The sequence below is a fragment of the Homalodisca vitripennis genome, chromosome 1, assembly GCF_021130785.1.
Source record: "Homalodisca vitripennis isolate AUS2020 chromosome 1, UT_GWSS_2.1, whole genome shotgun sequence".
In the NCBI taxonomy this organism is placed as follows: domain Eukaryota; kingdom Metazoa; phylum Arthropoda; class Insecta; order Hemiptera; family Cicadellidae; genus Homalodisca; species Homalodisca vitripennis.
In genome coordinates, this window is record NC_060207.1 from 200,129,752 (window position 1) to 200,148,159 (window position 18,408).

At 34.3% G+C, this 18,408-nt stretch overlaps 1 protein-coding gene across 1 annotated transcript in view; it reads left to right on the forward strand.

The window, feature by feature from the left end:
* LOC124354616 overlaps positions 1-18,408 on the forward strand; it is a 93,922-nt gene that overhangs the window by 37,637 nt on the left and 37,877 nt on the right. The window contains exon 3 of the mRNA XM_046805219.1: positions 17,775-18,009. Coding sequence (XP_046661175.1) covers positions 17,775-18,009 — 235 coding nt within the window. The remainder of the gene's footprint in view (positions 1-17,774; positions 18,010-18,408) is intronic.

The window sequence follows — 18,408 nt, forward strand, 5'->3', positions numbered from 1 at the left end:
TTCGCATCGTTCAGTTAGAAATCAGTTACACTTCCAAAGCATTTTGACACAATGACAATCAACACTATCGTGTTGCTGTCGATTTCATGCACACTATCACGAAGACAAACTTTATACTCAATAAAAGCATCATTCTTTATTTAAAACTTAACTAAAAGTAAAGATCTCAATAGGTCTGTAAACAATAACCAAAGACTCATCCTAGAAAAACACTAGTTTTGGTGAAGATCGAAATAAGAAAGCACCTAAAGGGATAAAATTTCAAATGTTTTAAAATTAAACATCTAAGCAATCAGGATACACTTAAATAATAGTTAAATTAGCTCATGTCAACGTTAAATTTCCGTTTTCACTTCAATACTCGGTCTGTATTATCCACGTAGGTGTGAAAAATTATTGCATTTCACATTTTGAATATATAGGCCTAAATATGCTTCATCTGCATTATATTGATTATAAAAAATAGGAAATTAGAAATACATCTACAATACGTGAATACAAGTCTTTCTTACGTTGTTGATATAAACCTCATAAATGAGTCAAGGTTTAAATTAAATCTTATCATTATTTTGGAGTTTATGCACGTGAGCAGTGTATTTTGGGAAGTGCCGGTGACTGAGCGGTCTAAGAAGTTGGACTTTGAGTCTAAGTTAGATAGCGTAGGTTCAAATCCTGTCTGTGACCGTTGGACTTTTTATTAGTTCCATCGACATTGTACTCTGTATACTCTCCCCCTTATTCTGTTTGATAAGATCCTCGCACAGGCCAATGACCCAAGAGGACAAGGCAGAATAATGCTTTGAAGGGGATCGACCTATCCTTTAAAAAAATTAACCAACAGTTAAGCATCACTGAGTAGTTAGATGATTATTTTAATGACAATAAAGTCTTTTAAATTTAGTTTAAAAGGTTATCCTCGATATTCGCGTTAATAGTTCGTACTTCTTTCTGAAAATGTCCTTTCAAATTTCATCTGTGTTAAGTATCGCCGAGTAATTTTGGCGGTAATTTTGAAGTCATGATGTGTTTTATACGCTCCCTGCAATAAGAATATGGCACCGCAAGCTGTTTCCTCCATTACAGCTTTCTTATGACGTCTGCAGGCGGTTCGGGACTGTAAAACGGATTATTGTCGGCTGCTATCAAAGTTAAATAGGTAAAATTATGAACCCTATTGTGTTATTACTCCATTATAAGAGGCGTTTCGGCTCAATTTCGACTCCAGTGTATTGGTTATTTTTGTGAATCGAGAGGAACTTGAGGTCAAGTGAAGAAGCTACTGATGTCCCTACGGAAATTTTCTTAGATTACCAAATTATCTTAACCAGAGATCAGTAGTGGTCAGTAGATAAAAAAAATAGTAATGATTCGTCTTATGAATCATGGAATTTAATAAAAAGTACGAGGTAGTTCTGGTTTGCTTACATTTAAAAGAATTATAAAGAAAGACGTGGATCATCCATATTGTATTGCTTAATTTGAAGCAGATGTCGAAATAAGTTTAATTGAGCATTTAATATGCGTACTTTTAATGTCATTTTTAATTATAGCCCTTTTGATACAGCGAAATACAACAAAGAATTAAAAATTAAGGGTTGTAAAATCCTATTAAAACAAGCAATAGTTTGCTGCGTTTAAGAGCAAAGAGATAAATAAAAATTTACATGAGATCTCCAAAGGAACAGTACTTGTAACATTCTTTTTTATAGTTGCAGTTAACGAATTTCCATTTTATTTACATTTGATCTTATTACTTTAGGGGGATACCACTAAATTGTTTTCTAATCATAAAACGTGTAAAAAATTACAAAAGTTATAAAGAAATATTTTGGAATTTACTCCAATGGATGTGTTGCGACTAATTTGGTAGGCTATAAAATATTTGATTTACAGACTCTGGAGCAAAATTAACACTCTGGATACGTGATTCAGTAACAAATTTCCAAGATATATACGGAAATATATTGACGATACGTGTGAACTAGAAATATATATTCCTTTTTTGCAGTAAACATGTAAAATTCGACTGAATAGTAAACATATCTATACAGTTCATAAGAAAACAATATTATATCATTACTTTACCGTACTGTTTACATAGAAAGCTACGATAAACAAGCTAGGCTATGTTAGATCCTTGTTACTGGGTTAAGTGAGACGTATTAAACACAGCGGGGGATCACGTGACAGCCAAAGCTGTCCAGGATTTCATTAATCCAAAACGCAACAAAACAATTCGTCAAAGATTAAATCGGTCAGAGTCGGACAGTGTATTAAGCTCGGGCACCAACAAGCACACGCTACGCTACAGGTAAATGATTACCTAGTAGAGACCTTGCAGCCGTTATAGGCTCTTGTTGAAGTCACAGAAGCAATTATGATGGAAGTAATAAAGGTAATAAGGTAATGGTTTATAAAGGTAATAAGGTCAATAACCATTGTTAAATGGAACATAATAACACAAACGAAACCTTTCTGCAACTAGTTTCTGTTCTCCTGGAGAAACCTTTGTGACCCAGTGATAATTAAGATTGCTGCAGTTTTTTTGTTTGTTATCCTGTTGTTATAGCCGAGACGTATTTGGTTCTGTAACTTTTTACTGATTCTACTTGTTACTTCAATGATCCTGTGACCATCGATAAATGAAGGGCTGTATTTTTAGTTTGTTACCTAAGTAACCTTGTTAAGGTCAGACGTGTTCAGTGCTGTAATTTTTATTTGTTGCCTAAATAACCTTGTGATAATCGATAAGTAAAGAGCTGTATTTTTTAGTTTTTACCTAGGTGAATCTTGTTAAGGTCAGACTTGTCCAGTGCTGTAATTTTTATTTGTTACCTAAATAACCTTGTGACAATCGATAGGTGAAGTGCTGTATTTTTAGTTTGTTATCTATTTAAGTGACCTTGGTAAGGTCAGACGTGTTCAGTGCTGTAACTTTGGCTCGTTGCCTAAATAACTATGTGATAATCGACAAATTAAGTGTTGTATTTTAGGTTTGTTATCTATCTAAGTGACCTTGGTAAGGTCAGACGTGTCCAGTGCTGCAATTTTTATTTGTTGCCTAAATAACTATGTGACAATCGATAAGTAAAGAGCTGTATTTTTAGTTTGTTATCTATCTAAGTGACTTTGATAAGGTCAGACGTGTCAATGCTGTAATTTTGGCTCGTTGCCTAAATAACCCTTTAACAATCGATAAGTGATGTGATTTATTTTTAGTTTGTAACCTAAGTAACCTTGTTATGGTCAGACGTGTCCAGTGCTATAAAGTTTATTTGTTGTCTAAAAAAAAAATAGAAATTTGTTTAGTTCTGTAATTTTTCATTTTTATTCTTTATCATCGTGTTACAAGACAAACAAACTCTTGTAACAAACGTGGTACTGAAGAGTGAAAATTAGTCTATCTGTATTACTATATAAAAATCTATAAAATAGGGGAATGGTGTCCCTCTGCGTGTGTCTGTGTGTGTGTGTGCGTGTGTGTTTGTTAGTCAATCACTTAAAAAATTACTGAACCGATTCTACTGAAATTTGACAAGGATGTTCTTAAAGTTTCTAGTTAAAATTAGGCTTTTCTTATTGTTAAAATCCCTCTGGGCAACTTCTCACTGATCTCTAACGTTGTGAAATATTAATTGAAAGAGCCTGTTAAATTTAATAAACTGTTCTATATAAACACTGTTTTATGACAGCTCAATCATACGTTTCTTTAATTTAATCACTATTTACATTATGTCAAAATATGCTCGATGAAAACTGTGTGATATGCTCGATGAGCTCAAAGAGGAACTGTGTGTTGCTTACTAATAAAGGTTGTAAGTTGATATTCATAGACCATTTTACAATTCATCACATTCAAATCAGTCATTTTTTTTGTCACCGTGGTTGAACATATTGGTTTACCGCTGAGCGTTGTTGTCATTGCAAGCAATCCTATCGGAGCAAAAACAAGCAAAAATTTCCTTATTTAGTTTTTCGAAAGTCAATTTTAAAGCCGCCTCTACCGTCATAACTTAAGTTCTGATCCATAAAAATAATTTTGAACCCTAAAGCATCTTCTTCCTGTATTTAGTAGCTGGGTTGTGCAAAAATATTAACGCAAGTAGGGGATTTTGAAATTAAACTTTGTTCTTAACCTTTTCTGAAATAATTGAAAACAAATTATTGTATAAACCACACTGAAGAGACATGACAGCGTATAATTTATGTTTAAAACAAAAACTTCTCAGTTTTACCATTTTTAGATCACTGAAACACAAATTGCTTAATTTAAGAACAGAAACTCCAAGTCACTCAATTTTTTATGTGATGCCTTTTGTTTTCAGAAAACTTCACCAGACGCACATAAGTGAAATAAAAGTGGTTTCAGTAATGTGGGTCTGGTGATGTTTTCTTCGAAAACGAAAGGCCTCACAGAGGTAAAATTGAATGATTATTGTAGTGTTTATTTTAAAATTAAGTAATCTATTCCAATAAGAAGAAGCTGGTACAATTTTGTTTGTGTGAACCCTAAAAAACTGCTAGATAATTATTGAAATGGGTGAATTTTGTCAAGCTTAGGTAATTTAAATTCATGTGCGATAATGTGTTAATCTGGAAGATTCCAAAATCCCTAACTGTGGTTTGATGAAAATGATTTAGTAGTTAAGACTGGGGCCGGAACTGCAGAGCGGATGTTCCGTCAGATGTTTGTGTAACACAGGAGTAATTCAATACTCATATGACGAGCCTGGGGTCGCCGGACGCAGAGGGAAGTCATAAATAATGTCCTTGTCCTTGCTAAGTGGGCTGGCTGCTAGCATTTGTTTAATTGAGAAATGAGAAGCGACTCTGTCCTTCCCGCCGAGCCCACTGGTGTGTGCGCGTGCGTGCGCAAGTGCGCTAGTCTACACCCCATTTGCAAATATCAGACTTGGAATTGTGGATAGTCTGTTCTTGCTAATGGCTAATCCTTCCCAACTAAACCCATCTTGTAACGTTGAACTTTATACTGCCAAATATCCTTAGTTGATGATCATCACTGAAAATTGTGGGATCAAATGATTTTAGGACGCATTGTTTGTATAAAATCACCCTATTGTTATCGTCCTCTTGTTAGAACAAAAATTTCTAGATAATGTCACCGAAAATCACCTTCCTCGTTTTTCAGGCTCGTTTATATATAATGCATCTTGTGGAAACAATAACTGTCCTAAAAAAGGCCAAACTCAGTTAAACTGAGTATAAAAACTGATCTTATAAAAATCTCGGCTAACTTTGTTGGCCAACTTGGTACGCAATTTCGTGCCATCGTGATGGCCGTTCAAACTAATCAAATGCATGACTCCGTTATTTATGAAGACAAAAAAAATTAAAAGTATTGTGGAGTGCCTATAACATTTCCAAAAAACCTTATGCTATGTAAAGCTTTTTTTTATCTCGAACGATTTTAGAGATGGTGTGTAAATATAAATTCAATGAAAATAAATTAATAATATCTCAGTTGTCAAAAGTTTAACTACTTCTGACAACTATGCCGGAAGGACTATTTAAAAATTATAGGCTCTCAGGTGAATTATGCTAAAGCAATATTAATATTTGCTTGATTTCAAGGGAAGAACCAATAATATAAATAATGTGAAATCTGATTTTCCCTTTCTTTAAACTTGTAATCAATCCCATACAAATAAACGAAGTTTTAGATCATCAGGAAGTCACATAGAATTGATATATAACATGATTCAAATCCTACATCCTCTTACGTGACTCTCAATGCAACACACAGCCTCGGGAGTGATTAGCTATTTGCGTGACGTAAACTAATGTGCTCGGGGAAAACATATGAAATGCAGAATCGGCTTGTAATAATAAGAAACTAGAAGCTGAACTGAGAAATACATAAAAGTTACTAAATAATGCGATTTGGTAAATTATTCGAACAATTTATCTTTAGAAATTGGTATAGTATCTCCTTATTAAAAATCGCTCTACTTTTCAATCGGTGAATTCATTTAGCAATATCGCATTCACTGAGTCAATTTTTATGCAGCAAACTTAAAAACTCTATAAAAATCTTTTCCCAGGAACAACTTTATTTAAATGTCAGTGACATGGTTTTTTTGTTTATGGTCTTCAACCAAAAAAATTACTAATCATGGTTATTTGTGACCAGCTTCCTTATTATCGAGTTTCCGTACGTTTTTCAGCAGCACCAGCATTGTGTATAACAGCTGAGGATTGCGTTACTCAAGGGGATTTTAGGTAAAAATCAAATCAAAAATAGAAAATAAAATATCAAGATTCCGTAAAACACAATTTTAACCCAATATTAGAACATCTAAAATTAAATGCTTTTCTACTTCGTCAATAATGCCAGTACTTATTAAGTATTATGATTATATTTACTGACTACGTATGCCCTTATCAACTTCTAATTTCTTATTCCTACAAGAAAGTTTAAAATAATTAACCTCAATTAAAAGAACACCACATTCTTTTAGGTTATTGGTTGCCGTTATAGTTGAATATCAGACTCAAAAAATATCAGACTAAAAGAATAAAAAGATTCAAATACAGAATAGATATTTGGGTTATACATCATCCATAGTATGCATAAATTATTCATACATTATTTGCATAGGATGCAACTTTTATGACTAGTTTGATTCTAATAACAAAACGAAGACGCAATATTATTATAACCTATTTATAAAATATTTATGTAGTATTAAGTACATTTGTGGCAACAAACATTATATCGCGTGAAATTGAAGTCTTGGCCAACGTGTTGTAATTTTATCGTTGTTTGTAAGCAATTAATTACAAAAATCCAAGTTGTAATACAGATTAAATGTATATGCGCATGTTAAAAATTAAGTATTAATGTAGAACAAAGTAATGTATTGATTCTTTGTCTATTCATAAAGCAGGAACAGTAGTTCCTAGAAACAATAATTGTTATCGGTAGGCAATTGGTCGGTAATTATTCCAGAAAATGAATGTTTCGTTTTTTAATGTAATCAAATTGTAATTTAATATCTGAATGGATTTGTAACTATGCAATTTCATAAATTAGTGCGAGAAATTTATTTTAAGATAAAAAGTAATGAGTTTCACAGTGTAATCTCTGTATATAAAAATGAAATGACGTTTGTTAGTCACACTGAAATTCGAGAACGGCTGGGCCGATTTGGGTATTTTTGGTTTTGAAACATTCATTTTTTGGGTGCGAAACATTAGAAAAGTTTCTCAGAATTTTTAATAATTCTGAAAAAATAATTATAATTATCATGACACATAATCCTAAGTTAACTAAATCTAAACTGAAGTTCACTTAAGTGGCAGAAACATTTGTTTATATTTAAATTTGAGAAAATGTTGAATAATTATACGGTACTTGACCAGTAGTGTTATGCAGATTATAAATACAAAGTTACAATTTAATTTTAATTTTAGACGGTACCAGTGACGGATAAACCATCCAATACATTGAAAATAATATTTAAACGGTGTTCTCAAACCCACCTTAATTAATAAAAAGGTGCTGTAAATGTTTTGCACATAAGGTTTTCGAAACTGGTTGTCCTATTTTAACAATTAATCATATTTTTTCATGAACTGATCAGTCATATTAGACTCTTTTGGGCTGCAGTAACTTTTCAGTGGTACGCAAGTAATATTTTCTTAACCGGAACAAAAAAAAAAAAACAAAAAAAACAAAAACCAAACTGTCATTGAAAAATATGGGACAGAAAGTAAATTGAAAGAGCAGATGTAGACTCTTTTAAATCGAAGTTGATTTTTGTTGGTATATATTTTCTTGATCAGAGCACAATTCAAACTCAGTTGTGGCCTTTGAAATACCTTAAATAGAAAATTAATCTAATCAGGCAAAATTGACGCTTTTTGACCAAATTAGGTTTTTGAGACTTATTTGTATATATTTAGTTCTAAATCTCTCAACCATGGATACTAAAGTGATATGTACTTAATATGTCTACTTATGTTTAAAAACAATTGTAGGGTTCCATTGTATTACATCATAAATGTTTTCACTAAGAAAACTATGGCCTTATACTTAGTAAATTACGTGTGAAGCCGCGGATAACTGCTAGTTTGTAAGGTATAGATAAGGTAAGGTAAGATTACGCCACACCACATGCTGTAACAGGCTTCGCTGATGTTACATGCAAAATGTCCAGTCTATAGCTCATTTTATCTCAAGATGTCCTGCGGACGTATAGGCAAGTATATCATACAGAAAAGACATTTTTACACCTAAAATACAGCAAAAGTAAAATTGTCTTGGCCTTCTAAGTGTTTGACTTCACTAACGCTCAGGCAAATCCCATGGCATGACATCATCATCATTGACTTAGTGTTGCCTATATAGAAATAAAGGTCTTGGCCTACTAAGTGATTGACTTCACTAACGCTCAGCCAAATCCCATAGCATGACATCATCATCATTGACTTAGTGTTACCTATATATAAATAAAGGTCTTGGCCTACTAAGTGATTGACTTCACTAACGCTCAGCCAAATCCCATAGCATGACATCATCATCATTGACTTAGTGTTGCCTATATAGAAATAAAGGTCTTGGCCTACTAAGTGATTGACTTCACTAACACTCAGCCAAATCCCATAGCATGACATCATCATCATTGACTTAGTGTTGCCTATACAGAAATAGAGGTATTGGCCTACTAAGTGATTGAATTCACTAAGGCTCAGCCAAATCCCATAGCATGACATCATCATCATTGACTTAGTGTTGCCTATACAGAAATAGAGGTATTGGCCTACTAAGTGATTGACTTCACTAACGCTCAGCCAAATCCCATAGCATGACATCATCATCATTGACTTAGTGTTGTCTATATAGAAATAAAGGTCTTGGCCTACTAAGTGATTGACTTCACTAACTCTCAGCCAAATCCCATAGCATGACATCATCATCATTGACTTAGTGTTGCCTATATAGAAATAAAGCCTCATGCAAAATTTAATGTATATTAGTTTTTGAATATCATACGAGCACAGACAGCTAGATAGATTTTCCAGCCCTGTGAAGGATCTAATTACTATACAAGTTTAAACTTTTAATACGAATATTTGCAGATAACACTCTTTTTACCGATAAAGGTATACTTTTAAAAGTATTTATCACAAATAATACGGTTACGTGGCAAACCAAAGAGTCAGAAGCGTTTATCTGAATGTATTATTTATACATTCCTTCATCGTCTCCAACGTCTCGTAACCGAATGAACGTTTAAAGAGTAGCTGTAAAAGGTTTCCTCGTACGCCATCTGTAAAACGTACTTAACGGAACACATTGTGTGAGAGATACAAATAGAAGGTTTCAAGGTATCACCTTTTAGCAATATTGAATTCCTTCCGATGTCGATCGCATTCTACTGTGATTGCACAACGAGTCTTGCTCACTGAACTCCTACTGTTTCTTACCCTTCCAGTTTTATGGCAGTTTTAAATTACTTCTCTCATGGTCTCCTTTAAACAATTAGTCTAGAGTGTATTTGAGTGTAAATGAACTAATCGGTTTATTTCTCATTAGAAATAAACCGATTAGTATTCATTCGTCTTTACGCTGCAATTACAATGTCAAAAGGAAAGATTGAAACGTTTGCACTCTACAGGATCAAGGAAAAGGTGAGTAATACAAAAAAAGTGAAAAGTATTTTTACTTAAAAAATTGTATCAATTAGAATTCTATAATATTAAAATTACGAATAAATAAAAGCTTTCAATATCAAACTTTGGTTCAACAAGAACTTTGATCTCGTAACATATTATTTTAGAATGTATATAATAGTTAATTTTATGCTATACGTGGTAAAGGAAAATGTAATTGTTTACATAACAATACAAATCTAAAGGCGTAGTTAAGGTTGTGAAATAGATAATGGCTTGGATTAATCGGATTTCGTTTTAAAAGTCACCGACATGTGAAGTAATATTATAGGTTAAAGAAGGTGAAGGTTAAAAACATTAGTAATCATTTTTAAATCACTCAAGAGGAATTTGAGCAGTATAAAATAGGAAGTTTGGGAATTCAGAAAATAGCATTTTTGAAACAAAATTAAACATTTGTTTATTTAATCAGTACTGAAGGACCTAAAACCTTCCATATAAACATTGTAAAGTTTCACATTCTAATCTTCAACCGGTTTTCTTTGGGGCTAAAATGGAGATTATTATATATTCTGATAAGTTGTTTAAGGGTTGTTACTAAAAATAGAAAATATTCCAAATAAATTATCTCAACCGAACCCTATTTGCATCAATTAAAGATTATGTTAATTATGTTTGTGTCATCCTCGAACAACTTTATCATTCTGCGGTTCGAAATGATATAAACGTATGACATAAAATTCAAAAGGGTATTGAATCCTAATCGAATATCTCAACAATGCATGACTTCTTGTATGCGAGGAGGCCTAACGCCAGTTTTAAATAATTAATTCTTCTGCACTACTATTTTACTGAATTAATCCATTCTTGTAGCCAAATCATCTGATCTGTGGCTTGTAGCTCTTGGATCCTTTTGGTGAAGCCACCAGGCAGATAAGCTGCGCGGTAGTGAGGCACCTTACTATTGTGTCTCCAAATCATCTGATCTGTGGCTTGTAGTTCTTGGCTGCTTGTGGTGAAGCTACCAGGCAGATAAGCTGCGCGGTAGTGAGGCCCCTTACTATTGTGTCTCCAAATCAACTGATCTGTGGCTTGTAGCTCTTGATTCCTTGTGTTGAAGCCACTAGGCAGATACGCTGCGCAGTAGTAGGGCCCCTTACTATTGTGTCTCCAAATCATCTGATCTGTAGCTTGTAGCTCTTGGATGCTTGTGGTGAAGCCACCAGGCAGATAAGCTGCGCGGTAGTGAGGCCTCTTACTATTGTGTCTCCAAATCATCTGATCTGTGGCTTGTAGCTCTTGGATGCTTGTGGTGAAGCCACCAGGCAGATAAGCTGTGCGGGAGTGTGACTCCTTACTATTGTGTCTCCAAATAATCTGATCTGTGGCTTGTAGGTCTTGGATGCTTGTGGTGAAGCCACCAGGCAGATAAGCGCCGCGGTAGTGAGGCCTCTTACTATTGTGTCTCCAAATCATCTGATCTGTGGCTTGTAGCTCTTGGTGCCTTGTGGTGAAGCCACCAGGCAGATTAGCTACGCGGGTTTATGACCTCTTACCATTGTGTCTCCAAATAATCTGATCTGTAGCTTGCATCTCTTGGATACTTGTGGTGAACCCACCAGGCAGATACGCAGCGCGGGAGCGAGGCTCCTTACCATTGTATGTCCAAATAATCTGATCTGTAGCTTGCAGTTCTTGGATACTTGTGGTGAACCCACCAGGCAGATACGCAGCGCGGGAGTGAGGCCCCTTACTATTGTGTGTCCAAATAATCTGATCTGTAGCTTGCTGCTCTTGGATACTTGTGGTGAAGCCACCATTCAGATAAGTTGTGCGGGAGTGTGGCTCCTTACTATTGTGTCTCCAAATCATCTGATCTGTGGCTTGTAGCTCTTGGATGCTTGTGGTGAAGCCACCAGCCAGATAAGCTACGCGGGAGTGAGGCCCCTTACTATTGTGTCTCCACTTATTCAATCATATGCTATTCTGCTCGCGAGAGTATAACCTTCACTTCTTGACTTCATTTCTCGGCCAGAGTTTCTCACTACTCACAACCTATTTAGGTTAACTGATTAAAATTATTTAATGCCGATTACGTCGAGTTTGTCGCAAATAAACCATTTCCTGGCCATAAAAACTCTCCATTGCCCTAATTTTCTTTCACACATAAGTGGTATTTTTGACTTAAATAAATAATAACCAAAAAATTGTCCATCCAATTAGTTTTTCTTAATAAACATGGGAAATAGTTTTCTTATTTGTTCTTAACTATATGATACAATCCTGTAAACCTTTGGAACTGCTTTGACAATGTTTAAATACTTTTTATTTTGAAATTTATTTGTTAAATTTGTAGATTAAAAAAAATAAACTGAAAATTTTGAACTGCTGCCATTTTGAAACGGATACTGCAGAAAGTTAATATTTTGCACTAAGTACGATAGAGGTTTCTGCCGAGATTCACCAGTTTATCAAACAGTTCATGAGATAATAATTTTTTTCCAAAAATATACAGACAGACAAACATTTACAGACAGACAAATTCTAAAATATGTGAGGTGTTGTCATGTGTTATTTGTTAGTTTTACGCGCTGAACAACGTGGTAGAGTTTGATAAAATAGATGAGAGACACTCTTTTTATTTAAAGAGGTCTTTAAATCTAGCATTACGGAATGGCTGTCTAGAAATGTATTTTATTATTATTGCAGAAAACTACAGACAACCTTAGTTCTGTAATATGCGACTTTTCTACTCATGTTGAGATTTCAACCTGTGCTAATAGTGAACTTACGGTGAATATACGTTTTTTGTTGCAATTTTTTCAAGCATCAATAAGATTGATTCTTTCATTATATAGATTATTGCATTACTTCATGTAACCAACCTCATTTTATTGCGAGCAATTTCAATAATTATTCTACGCGTCAATTTAAGACTAAATTTATATTTTTATAATTATTCCTGTTTATATTTTTTAATTTTGGTGCTCATCTTCATCAGTTTGGTCAAATTTGTGCTATCAAAGACCAGTATTATATTGCAGTGGAGGAAACTCTCTCATAAGATGATCGATACTTGGTTCTGTACTATCAAAGTCCAAATACTTCAAAAAAGCAAGAAACTGTCTCATATAACAAATGTTAAATTATTGATTTCTTGCTTGTATTATTATCAAAGAAAGTTAAGCATCAAGATGACTGAAAACATGTCACAGGATAACCTTAAAATTATTGAAACTTGTTTTCATTCATGAAGTCGAGTAAAGTATTAAACTAGTAGGAGACTCTTAATACAGTCTTGAAATTGATCAAACCTTTTACTGAAGCTACCCTTTAATGGAAAAAACTATTGTAGTAAAATGAAACGCACAACTATCCAATAATTTTAAATTTGATTATTTATAAAATTAGCGATTGCAATTTGCAACAAATTTGCTGTAATAAAACCTTGTTTTAATTTCACCAAAGAATTAAAAACAAGTAATAAAATATTCTAAAAATGTCTTTTTCTGCAATAAGAACACCAATGAAACGTCAGATAAGCGAAAAACTCTAAGAAATAACGGGATAAATAGAACGCTTGTTTTCATTAACAATTTAATTGATGATCACAAAGCGTGAGCCAAATAGACTAGCCAGTGACACAAACCAGGATTGTAGTTCATGAGTGAAGGGCACTTTTTGTAATAATACTGATAAACCTATTTTAATTATTGCATTGGCAAATATTGTTTCGCGAATGAATGAGAATCCCATCGCATTTCATCATCAAAAAGCTTTTAGGCCAGCATTAATTGAACAAACGTTCTACGAAGATTAATTTGGCAGTGCCGTAGATAAATTAAATATTTGAAGTCGAAATTATGTGTTATATATTTGCCGGGTAGAGCTTAATTAAAACTAAATTAAAATGGTACAGCTGCATTTAATAAGTAGTTATTAAATGAAACAGACCGATGATAATATTTTAATAACAGTGGTGACGCTGTTATTTGAGGTCTGTTAGAATAACTGACACACCAACTGATGGTATTATACAAATATGCTATCTTCAGATAGAATTTGGAAGGCTATTTTACACAAAGATTAGAAATCTCTAAAAAGGAGTGATGCACATTTTTAACCGTATTGTTACCAGAAAACGTAATAGTAATAGCGCTCTTAAAGGTCGGAATTAAGAGTCCTACACTCAATGGAATACTCATTGTAGTTCATGAAGATAAAAAAAAAATATTTGATACTTCCCTGAATAAAACAAAAACGAATTAGGCCTGTGATGTGTCACGTGTCGTGTAACAGGCTACTTTGAGATTGTTTAAAACATTTCAAGTCTATAGCTCATTTAATTCTTGAGATGCCCTTCAACAAACAATAGTACAGAAAGTAAAATTTTACTTACTCCCCAGACAAAAGAGATATTGTCAAAGCCTACCGAGTAATAAGGCTCAGTCACATCCTATGCATGGACACGCCTTATCGTAAAACTCGTTCTTGTTGAAATTAGTTTGAATGCAATTTTTTAAATTAATGGATAAAAAATTTCTTGAGATATTTTGAATTTTATTAGATATGCTGCTATGTGCAATTTTAAAATGTCTTATGATTATATTTTGTTTCTTTACCAATTTATTTATTCTTCGATTTTCTAGTTGCCATTATATTCGATGTTCCTTGTATAGGGTTGAAGCTTCTTGCAAAATTTCAGGTGTACGTTTTCGAGATATCTTGCGGACAGACAGACATAAATGAAATGTGTCTAGCCTCTAGAGTGATAGGCTTCACTAAAGCGCAGGGATCAAGGAAAATAAGTATTCATTCCAGTTAAAATTTGGATTATTGAGGCCATCAATCTCAGGACGTATTCCTTAAAAAATAAAATTTTGCTGATCATCTTGTACTTGAGTATGCTTATAAATCACACATCCCTAACTTTCCCTCTAAATTCCAGCGTACGTGTGATGTAGGTGTACGATGCTAATAATTTAACAATGATTTGTTCGTAATTTAAATTTAGTAGTTTTATCAAATGTGCTTAAAAATTAAACTTGCCTTGCAAATGTTTTATTAGTGATTTGTATTACATTTAATCGTTTGTAGGCTTTCAAATAATGCCATAAACTAGATATGCATAAGAATGTTCCCTAAAATGTATACAAAATTAATCTTTAATTTTTCGTAAAGACGAAACTCAACCAGTGAAACCCGTATGGATGGTTTAGTTTTTAGAATTTAGTTTGGTATGTACTCGTACAACGTCTAAATTACTTCTAATGTTTGAATATTAATCTCACCGAAACATATTATTCTGCCTAAGAAAGTCAAAGTATGTTCATTCAAAATTAAAGTTTTAGTATGAAGGTATCTAATTTTCGTATTGTGTTAAATGAAATTGAAAGCATTAGGTTTACTTTACTCAAATTGTTGTTTTATCAGTTTTCTCATAAAAAGTCACTGTTACGTTTAATGTTGACATTAAAAAAGTATTAATAGAATAAATAACAAATCTTTAATACTGTGTTTCGAGAACTAGTATCTGTTCTCTTCTTCAGTTGTCAAACTCTATTTCGTACGGTTAAACATGCAAGTGAGTCCTTATGACAATGGAAAATGTCAGAAATCCTGTTGTCATCCATTTTCAATATGAACTGTAAATAATCAATGAATACTTCCAATCAAAAGTTACCGTATTACTTTCTAATATATTGACCGCACTCAATGCTGTATTAATGAATGAACAAGAATATAAAATGCACGATTATAACAGTAATTCAATGTAAGGTTGGCAGAGGTAGATCAGAAGCGACCGCCTGCTATGCATTCATATTGCTCATTACGGGATGGTACGAAGCTCTTCGTCGCTGCAGTCTTCATTTAGATTTTATAGATCATCAACGGTACGGTGAACCGACAGACTCTTTGTACACCAATCAACTAAGTTTTATAAACGAGGCAATGGTCTCTTTTATTAAGCACTTGCTGCTCGCTTTTCCTGGACATTGTGTTTTTATCAGGCGCGTGGAGAATTCCAGTTGTTAATTTTCTAGCACAAAGAAGAGATACTTTATTCTCAGAAAATTTTTGAAAATTTTTCGGAGGCTAGAAAAATAAATAAATAAATTATCTAAAGCAAAAGTGTCCACAGTACAAAATTTAATAGCTTCCAATTAAAACTTGTTGAATAGCAAGTTGAGAAGGAATGGCGATACTGGCACATTTATGTGCTCGCTCGGTAATTGGAAGGTATATGTAATGGTGTATTTTATAACTGAAGGAAATTTTAAGGTACTTACGTAGAACACAGTTTGAAGTTCAATGTAATATTAAAAATTGTTATTGTGTTATTCAATGTTACCTTAAACAAAAAGAATATTAGTTTTATAAGAATGTAATAATGACGTCTTTAACCATATAACGGACACAAACAAATATTAAAAATGTATTACTAACTAGGGCAATAAATTCAACGTAACAAAAGTGAATTATGAGTGCAAATATTCTTTGGGAGTATAATTGTTTAATTGATTTATTGATGGTAAATCTTTCCAAAAGAGGCCCTGTAGGCTGGATATGAACCAACACGTTCAAATGCAACAAAAGAACATTGCACAGGACTTATCCTAAGAGTGCAGTCCTGCTTACAATTAAATGTATAAGAATGGCCACATAAATTCACTGGATTTTCCAATCAAAAACAAAATATTTTTTCCTCTATATCTAACAATCCTCGCTGAGTGTGCTGATCAACTCACGGAATTGGTTAATCTAAAACAATAATTTCTCTATTTCTAACAATCTTCTCTGAATGTGCAGATCAAGTCACTGAAATGGCTAATCTACAAATAATGCCTCTGTTTGAAACAATCCTCGCTGAGTGTGCTGATCAAGTCACTGAATTGGCTAATCTACAACATACAATTCACTATTTTTTTAAATTTTCGCAGAGTTTCCGGAGCAAGTCACTGGATAATCCAGCTCACTAAATTATTCCTCTATTTGTAAAAGTCCTGAATATTCGAGCCCACTGGATTGACCAATTATAACAAAACCCTTCCTTTATTTTAATAGTTTTTAGTGTGTAGATAAAGTTTGTAGATTTTTCATTCCATTACAGTTCTTCCTACAGTTGTATCAGCGTTGATTGTCCATATCGCCTCCAAATTGGCCAAATCTAGCGTAATTATTCCTCTATCTTCTTGAAAGTATCATTAGTAAAACTTGTTGGTATAATCCTCATTCTATCCGTTGGTATATGATGTATCCAGGTCACGCCAAGAATTACCAATCAATGGTTAATTTTTCTACTTCCAGATATTACACTACTTGATGTATACATTCCTCTACTTACAGATATCCTGAGTGTACAAATTACGTCATTGTACGTGCCAGGTAGTTTATCCTCCCTCTATTTCCAGCTATGCTGTGTGTCTAGATTACGTCACTGGATATGGCAGATGGTGTAATCCTTCCTCTATTTCTAGGTATCCTGGGTGTCCAGATTACGTCACTGGATGTGACAGCTAGTGTAATCCTCCCTCTACTTGCAGGTATCCTGGGTGTCCAGATTACGTCACTGGACGTGCCAGCTAGTGTAATCCTCCCTCTACTTGCAGGTATCCTGGGTGTCCAGATTACGTCACTGGACATGCCAGCTAGTGTAATCCTCCCTCTACTTGCAGGTATCCTGGATGTCCAGATTACGTCACTGGACGTGCCAGGTAGTGTAATCCTCCCTCTACTTGCAGGTATCCTGGATGTCCAGATTACGTCACCGGACGTGCCAGCTAGTGTAATCCTCCCTCTACTTGCAGGTATCCTGGATGTCCAGATTACGTCACTGGACGTGCCAGCTAGTGTAATCCTCCCTCTACTTGCAGGTATCCTGGATGTCCAGATTACGTCACTGGACGTGCCAGCTAGTGCAATCCTCCCTCTACTTGCAGGTATCCTGGGTGTCCAGATTACGTCACTGGACGTGCCAGCTAGTGTAATCCTCCCTCTACTTGCAGGTATCCTGGATGTCCAGATTACGTCACTGGACGTGCCAGCTAGTGTAATCCTCCCTCTACTTGCAGGTATCCTGGATGTCCAGATTACGTCACTGGACGTGCCAGCTAGTGTAATCCTCCCTCTACTTGCAGGTATCCTGGGTGTCCAGATTACGTCACTGGATGTGCCAGCAGAGGTACGCAATGGCTCCGGTCCTGCTGTGCTCGACTGTGTGTACAGTCTCAGACAGTCAGAGCTGGCTCCAGACTCCGGCCTCGTGGTCAAATGGTTCTGGAACAATTCTCCAGCGCCGGTCTACCAGTGGATCCCCGGCCAGAGGCCTCAGGACCTCGGCGTGCTCAAGGGTCGACTTGATCTCCGATACAGGTAAAAACTCGAGTGTTGATTACTTTCCTAAGAATAATTAAAAAATTGATGCTTGAATAAAATGATTACTAGTCTTATATAGTAATCATCATTTTCTTTAAATATACGTTAACAATTTAATGTTGTAAATCATGAAAAATATCTTTTTGTAAATAAAATTTGATTAATACTTGTGTTGGGACTTATTAGCGCTAAATAAAATATGCAATATAATTCGTTTCGTTAGGACAATGACTGAGGTTTAACTAATACGGCTCGAAATGAACCAACGTGTAATTAAGAGATTTATTACTGAATAAGCTAAAGATTTAAATCAGTCTCGGAAACCAAAATGAATATTACATACTCGAATCAAAACACACTGTAGGTAGGAGGGGGGAGGTATACGAATGGTAAGAG